General features: G+C 37.6%; 1 protein-coding gene across 1 annotated transcript; it reads left to right on the top strand.

Annotated features, from left to right (window-relative positions):
• Positions 1-1,597: 1,597 nt before the first annotated feature.
• Positions 1,598-4,031, top strand: LOC139981297 (DNA-directed RNA polymerase II subunit RPB11-a-like). Its single transcript, XM_071993558.1, has 4 exons — positions 1,598-1,741; positions 2,313-2,402; positions 2,790-2,964; positions 3,403-4,031. Exons 1-4 carry the CDS (start codon positions 1,689-1,691, stop codon positions 3,436-3,438), a joined length of 354 nt encoding a protein of 117 aa, XP_071849659.1. The 5' UTR covers positions 1,598-1,688; the 3' UTR covers positions 3,439-4,031.
• Positions 4,032-7,912: the final 3,881 nt, after the last annotated feature.

Here is a 7,912-nt window from a genome sequence, read left to right as displayed (position 1 = left end):
AAAAGGTGAAGATGCGGAATTCCCCCGGAGGAGGGGGGAGGGGTAGGAAACTCATTTTGGGATCTTCTTCATAAGCATGTACGAATACATCGTAAGGTGCCTTAATTAAAGGGTGTGAAGACTCGCACACAAAGAAACGTCTCATGCCGGTAATCTGACCTAGTTTCGACTGAGGTGTAACAGAAGTGTTAGACACCACCGATGGACATCTCAGGTCTAGATAAAAGGTAACAAGGTATCACGTTTCACTCATGTCTGCATTTTGTAGAGATAAGAATAAAACTTCACTTGCTAGCAACGGAAAGTCAACTTTTCCACAGGGCGGCATTAGACGTTTCTTTTTGTGCGAGTCTTAATTCACACCCTTTAACAATTTCGGACTGAATTGTGCTCCTAGAAATTAGTAGAAAAAACGTAAAGAAAGCGACATTGAGTTGCAAAAATAAATTTACAGAATGTTCAGACTAGGATGCAGATATATAACAATATCTATATCTATATATATATATATATATAGGAATAACGGAAAAACTGTTAAACAACTGTGCTGCATTTAGAGAAAGGCTGGATCTCGAGTGAGATACAATAATTGAATTAGGTAAGTGATTGGAAGTAAAACAGCCAATGTTTATATATAAATATATATATATATATATATATATATATATAATATATATATGGTTATATGTGTAACATTGGAAGTGCGGGCATTCCGAATATCCCTCGATTTCCTTTCGAGCTTAACTAAAAATTACAAGTAGTTTCAATCAAAGATGTGACATTCCTGGTGTGTTATGTATTTCCAAGTTACTTCCAGAAACAGAGGAGCCGACACTACTAATTAAGCAATATTTATGGTTCAGGGGATAAAAATGGGTAGAGCTGCCCATGGTATGCATCAGTAGTCTATAGCACAGAGACGAAACATAACATACGACTTCAAATAGCATGCTTACATTGCGTTCAAAGCTTGTCCAGGACACTTGAATGTAGTTATGATTTTTGTGTCAAATTAAAATGATATTGATGGAGACATGTGAATTTAGCAAACAAACGATTAATATCACAATTATATATACGTCCTTGTTTGTACCGAATGGAATCGTTAACAGGCGCTGATCTATGAGTTGAGTAACCCCCCCCCCCCATAAGTTTTCCCCCCTTTTCTTCTGGCAACCAAACACAATCTTGCAGGTAGATCTAATTTTAGACCTAATTGACTCTAATTATGCTTCAGAATGCACCATTTCAACTTTTCAAGTTATTTTTTTTTTAAATATTCTCTGGGGGAGGACCACAGACCCAGTGCCCATTGGAGCCTGCTTCGACGACCTCAGGCTCACGTACACCCCTACTTTCTTAAATTCCTGGATCCGCACCTGGTTATTGCCCATATACATGTACACGTAGCAAATTTTGTGATGAGAATAACTTAAAACCAGCTGTCGGTTCATATTCTGTTCTTCTCACTTCGGGTTCCTCGTTGGGAACAAGTTCTTGTTCTAGCATCATTTCTGAGTGTACGATTGGTGCATTAATCTTGATTGCTGCTCACGTTCTCAATTCTTATGCGTTGCTGGTACATTCAATTCTCATGCAGCAACAATAATTTATTTCTCTTTTGGCGGTCCATAGTCATCGCACATGCATAGGCGAACTGAAAACGAAATCAGGACTCCAAAAGAAACATGAATGCTCCTCCAACTTTTGAGTCTTTCATCCTCTTTGATGGAGAAAAGAAGTGAGTAATTATCTTAAATATATAGGGATGCAGAAATGAGTTGATTTGATGTTCGGAATATCAGACCTAAGTCCAAAACTATTTACGTTGTTAAATGTTAGTCACATTCAAAAGTGTATTGACTAGTTTAGCGAATGGTCGCATGAGATGGTTACAAATGACTAGCCTAACATTTTGCGCGTTTGGTGCTCTCTGAATGACAAATGTTGACGCATTAACCAATGTGTTCTCTAATTATAACATATCAAATATCTTCAAAGGTAGGCTTTAACTATATGTATCTGTCACACCCTGGTTTCTATTTTGCCAATTGCTGGTATGGTGCACACTAGATCATATAGGCCTAAGTTATAACATAAAATTCATGTAACCAAGTTTGGGCCTGATTACATCGTTAATGATGTGACCTGTGGCTATCTATTTCAAGCTGTAGCAAATACAAAAACCGTGGCATATTGTTCACCTAACCGCTGTAGCAATGAAGCAAGGCGCTGCTTATTTTCTCGAAAGTATCAATATCACATTCCTTACTTGACTCGTCAAATGCAGAATATTTTCTCTTGTTTTTCAGAATTACCATAGAGAAAGACACAAAAGTTCCTAATGCAGTTATATTCCATGTTCAAAAGGAAGACCATACCTTGGGAAACATGCTGAGAGCGTAAGAACGTTTGGGATTTTTGTATCCCTTTTGCAATGGTTATATTAAAAACAACTCTAGATACCTAAAAAGACTGAAGTTTTCATAAACACATTTTGTGCTTAGTAATATGCAATAACCAAATTGTATAGCAGTTCTGAAGAATTTTTAAAGCTTTTCCTTCCACAAGTTGTGTTATTTAAGTATTAAAATACATTGCAGTTTTCAATTTATGGACTTTTTCTAAGTAAAATATTACAATATTTAAGATTCCGTGGACAATAAGTACAATGTCATATAATGCTATGTTTGCATTTGTGAACCATATCACATTGTACTGTGCTATACAAGACCAAATAAATATTTCATTTTTTATCATTCACACCAAATATTGCTCTCCTCATCCAGACAATTGTTAAAAGACCCAAAGGTTCTCTTTGCTGGGTACAGACAGCCACATCCGTTAGAAAACAAATTTTTACTGCGAGTTCAGACGACCGCTGACTACAGTCCGCAAGAAGCTCTTACCAGTGCAATCACTGATTTGATCTCAGAAGTTTCACTGCTGGAGGAGAGATTCAAAGTAAGTGACCACCATTGATTTCCACTTTGAGTTGGAATTGTGCTATCCATTTCAAAGTATCACCTATGTCAATGAAACCAACAGAAGAAAATAAAACATGTATACTTCTGCACTAGTGGTAATAGATCTTCCATTTGTAGTCATTTGCTGCGAGATCTTATATATCCAGAAATAGGAACTTCTGAACCGTTTGGGACAAAATATGAAAAACATAAAAAGCCTACTTTATGGTCACTGGCACTTTTTTCCAAGGAGCAATTTGTAGTTTATTGTATCTTATTTGTTTAATTGGAAAAAGTAGTGTGTTTTGACAGTAAACCTCTCAGTTTAAATTTTGTACTTTCTACCGCATATATTGTTCCGTTTTGGCTCAACCATCTCCTGGCTTTAACATGTATAACAAGTTTTTTTCTCTGTCGTTCCATGTTTCTCTTCCAGGTGGCTATTCGAGAAAAGCAGGAAGGCTTCGATTGAACACAATTCTTGAGGACGGTGTAATAAAAGTGTCACTGCTAAGTGGTGAATCCATACTCGCCAAACCTGGGAGATAGTTTCCTTTGGTTGGAACATCATTGACTTTAAAGGATGAACACCAAGGTGAACAGATATGGCCAATGTAAAGTAGCAGAATTTTTCATACCAGAAGTGGCCATTTACTTACTGTAATGGACTTTAAACCATGTGTAAATTTTCATCAGTGAAAAGTCATTTTTGAAATGAACAACAGCAGAGAGCATCTTTCTTTCTTTTTTTCTCTCTTTGTGATGTGTACTAGAAGCTATATGCAGTAGGACTGTTGCACATTCCAATGGTAGAACCATATTCAAGTGGTTAACATGATGTCTAAAGGTAGCCATCGGTTTTTGCTTTAGGCACATAAACTTTGATAAATTCTCCTGAATGATGATCTTCAACTCTGTCCAGGTGATGCAAATTGGAAATGGTATTCAAATGTCACTGTATGCATTGTGCACAAAGTTGTACACAGTAGAGTAAAGCATCCAAATGCATTAAATTAACTGAAAAGTCCTCACTAAATTATGAGGTTTAATGATATAACAAAATATGAAATTGATGATCATTGAGCAATATGTTAACTAATTTCAATTTATTCGTAGGTGCCACCATTCTGTTAATTTTTTAAATATTGCATTTCTCTTTTGCTTTTCTTTTTTTTTTCTTTTTTTTTTTGGGTGATACAGAAAAGTGCAAGTACTACTTTACAAAGCACCTAAAATTAATGAGCTCGCATGCCATCTCAAATATGTTAATCTCCCTCTGTCCCTATATTTGGGGGTTGTGGGGGGGGGGGGTCAACATGGTTTTTATATTGATGAATAGAATCGTTTCCGATGATAGTTGTTAGTAAATACCTGGTGAAGTTAACCAAGCTGGCATCGGCTTGGGCTTTTCTTAAGCCATTTCAACTTGTAGAAAGTACAAAGAAATAAATGAATAAACAAATGCTGTAGCTTTCATCTTGTATGTGTTTTGTTTGCATTTTTCACTTTTCTCACCAATGGAGGGTCATGTAACATGCAACCTTGTAGTACTCAACTCTTATAGTGCTCTTTGAATGTATCTTTTACAACAACTAATATCCTGATCTCATAGCTAACACATTCCTGGTGAAGCTACATAAAGCGTGTGATCTAGCAAAGTGGTACATTTTCCCAATGTTTACCACAATTTCCACTGCAAAGCTGTCATTTTGAGTATTTTCTTTCCAAAAATCAAGCTTGAACACATACAGCTTGTCAGGACTGTACAAAAATATACATAGACCCATAAGCAGACAACAAGGTTTCGTCGCTCCTTAGCAACATAGGGCTCCTCATGTTCAAAAAGTAGTCAAGGTAATTACAGATCAAGCTTTTCATGAGACGGAAAGTAAATCTAAACAATGTTATTATCCAAACATTAGTAATAATTCTCAACTTGACCGTTAATGCCCGTCATACTGGCGTGCTGTTTTCTACCGAACGCTTATCTCGTCGAACTGACAACGGGTCAAAAAGTATGTAAGTAGCACCTGGGGGCTCGTCACATGACCCTCCTTGGTTGGTACCATAGAAATTGATTATTTCTATGGTTGGTACTATGGAACGCCAAAAGGACTACAGGTGGCGCTACTACTCTAAACAGGAGGTGCTACTACCCTAAACAGGAGGTGCTACTACCCTAAACAGGAGGTGCTACTACTCCTATTAGGAGGTGCTACTACTCTAAACAGGAGGTGCTACTACTCTAAACAGGAGATGCTACTACTCTAAACAGGAGATGCTACTACTCCTAAGTGACGATGCTACTGTAAAAAGGAGGCGCTACTACTCTAAATAGGCGATGCTGCTACTACTACAGGCGGCGATGCTACTGTAAATTAGTGGCGCTACTACCCTAAACGGAAGGTGCTACTACTCCAAATTGGAGACGCTACTACCCTGTATCCAAGGCGTGTTTCCAAGGCCTGTTTCCAAAAAAATATGCATAAAGGGGTCATCATGAAGGTCAATCTCCACGCCACGCGTGGTTATTGCGTAATCAAACCACATTATTCTTAACAAAGCTATTATTCCCACAGGAACCTCTCGCGAGGGCGATCAGCGGTTAAACTCCTTTAAATATAGAAAGAAACTGCAGAGTGAAGTTTCTGTCGCTGATATACATTTATTGACATGAAAGCGAATAATAATTTATATGCACTGATCTTTAAGGAATATCAGCTGGAATATACCAATTTAAAAAAAAAAGAAGGTGAAGGGGAGGGTAATCAATTGCAACTTGAAAAAGCAAGCTATCCTTATACTGACTGTGTAAAAAATATGGAAATGTTCGAAGTGCATATACTGAGTAATAATCCTGGTTTCTAAAGTTTTTTACTGTTGGCATATCGTGTGTCTCTCTCTCTCTGCTTTGACAAATTGATAAAAGTTTCCATGTGATAGCCTCGAGGAGTTAATCGGCCACAAATAGACCCACCAAGTAGTTAATGTGTTTTTAGGGACGAACGGGTTTGCGACGGGGAAGGTTAGTGTCATCTCTATGTGACAGCATATACCAAATTGATTGCTCGGTGACCTCGATGTAGTTGTTATTATTATTCAAAGAAACCTGTCATCGGTTGAACCGTGGAAGTATTGATCAGACTTCCATGGTAGAACCATGCAATGAGTTACGCATCAATTCCTTGGTAAAAATAAAGTTTTTCTGTCAACCCATTATTGTTACTCATTGTGGCGCGGTTGCAAACATGTCCGTAAGGAAAAGGTGTATCACCATGTAAACATTAGTATGATTTATTTTGTGTTGGGGATGGGGGTTCTTTACTCCGTGACTCTTGTTTCAGGTTTAATTATGTGCATGAGCCATTAACTAAAATAAGTATATGAAAGACTGTCATACTTAAAAGTTTTGTATTGTCTCATTTAGTGTATCTATACTCTCATCCTGTTTGGACAGGGAGCTCTGCAAGTAACAGCTCATTGGTTTCACCACGCCAAGTTTATTACGTTCCTCAAACACAGTCTACCCTACAAGATTGTATGGGTTAGGTAAATTGTAATCATGGTAACTCTGGCATTAAACTTCAAGAAACGTTATAGCCTACCCTCGCCCCAGTCTAGGACACATAATTCCAAAGGTGGGGACTAAATTCCAATCGTTCTCCCCGAATGATTTGTTGAGGCATATAGACCTTAAAATGAAGACGGGCTGTGACTATGGGTTTCATGAATGTATATTTTTCTGCGGAGTGCTCTCGGAAGAATTTTACACAGTTAAGGCTTCAAATGTATGTTCAGCCTAAATCAAATTAGGTAAATAATTAGGTTTATATATACACACGGTTGTGTTTGTTAAAACTTTAAATTTTCAAGAAACAAAATTCAAAAGTTGTTGTTTGTTTTCACGGTTTCCCCAAATCCTCCCCCCCCCCCCACCCCGACGACTAAAACGTTACCCTTCGGACAGACCATGGAGGTATGGTCCCCTGCCCCCTCTCCTTTCATACGCCATTGGTCAGCCCTTAAATGGTATTCTACGCCGAAATAGTCATTATTCACTTTCTGATAATAATTTGAAGAGGGCGAACCAAGGAGAGAACATACCTTCTTATTAATACGTAATAAAGAATAATTAGTTACTATTGTAAAATAATATAAATACATAATGCACTTGTGATCCAGCCTCTGAAAGATCATGCTAGGATCGAAGCGTCCGGCCCATTTATTTTGACATTAGTTACTAGTGTATTCTTCCGAACACAGCCCCGCCCCATCATTAAGATACATGATAGAACATATTTCGTTCGATCAATCGGGAAACCTTTGCCTCTTTGGATTGAAAACGATGCATTTTTGCACAACTCTGATAGTTGAACTATGAGATATGCGATTAATATATTACTAGATGTGATTGTACAATTGGTTGATTCTTACTACACGGTTATTTAACATATAATATCTAGAATTAACTGTCCTGAGCCTGTTTGAGTTACAATTGAGGAAAAACGCAAAATGCTGCTTTGAAATAAAATATCAATGACCACTAAGTTCGGCATTCAAATCTTTCTTTCGTAGGTGCAAATGGCGACGTCTCCTCTTAGTCGTTGTTACAGTCTTATGTCCAACATTTCAGCCATTTGTTGATTTTTAAAACCCATCTCTACGTATTCGCGTATCTTCTCGTCCACGTTGAACGACATTCTTTGTAATTATAATATGGATTCTTTTTCTTGTAAACTGTTTGAATTTGCCCACAAGTTAATATCGAAACTAACGTTTCATATGGTAGTAACCGTTGATACTCTCAATCTGTACAGACATTTATATGTAGGAAAACTGAAGAGTGACCTTCGTTGACCCCGTGTGCATATTGTTTTGGAAACACGCCTTGGAAACACGCCTTGGTTACAGGGTAGTAGCACCTTCCGTTTAGGGTAGTAGCGCCA

Source organism: Apostichopus japonicus, chromosome 15 (genome assembly GCF_037975245.1).
Source record: "Apostichopus japonicus isolate 1M-3 chromosome 15, ASM3797524v1, whole genome shotgun sequence".
NCBI classification, from domain to species: domain Eukaryota; kingdom Metazoa; phylum Echinodermata; class Holothuroidea; order Aspidochirotida; family Stichopodidae; genus Apostichopus; species Apostichopus japonicus.
This window is presented reverse-complemented; position numbering and strand designations above follow the sequence as displayed.

Excerpts from the sequence above, each read along its gene's own strand:
- LOC139981297 (XM_071993558.1), top strand. The coding sequence starts at position 1,689 with ATGAATGCTCCTCCAACTTTTGAGTCTTTCATCCTCTTTGATGGAGAA. Across the intron at positions 1,742-2,312 it reads CTCTTTGATGGAGAAAAGAA|AATTACCATAGAGAAAGACA; the intron begins GTGAGTAATTAT and ends CTTGTTTTTCAG. Across the intron at positions 2,403-2,789 it reads TTGGGAAACATGCTGAGAGC|ACAATTGTTAAAAGACCCAA; the intron begins GTAAGAACGTTT and ends CTCCTCATCCAG.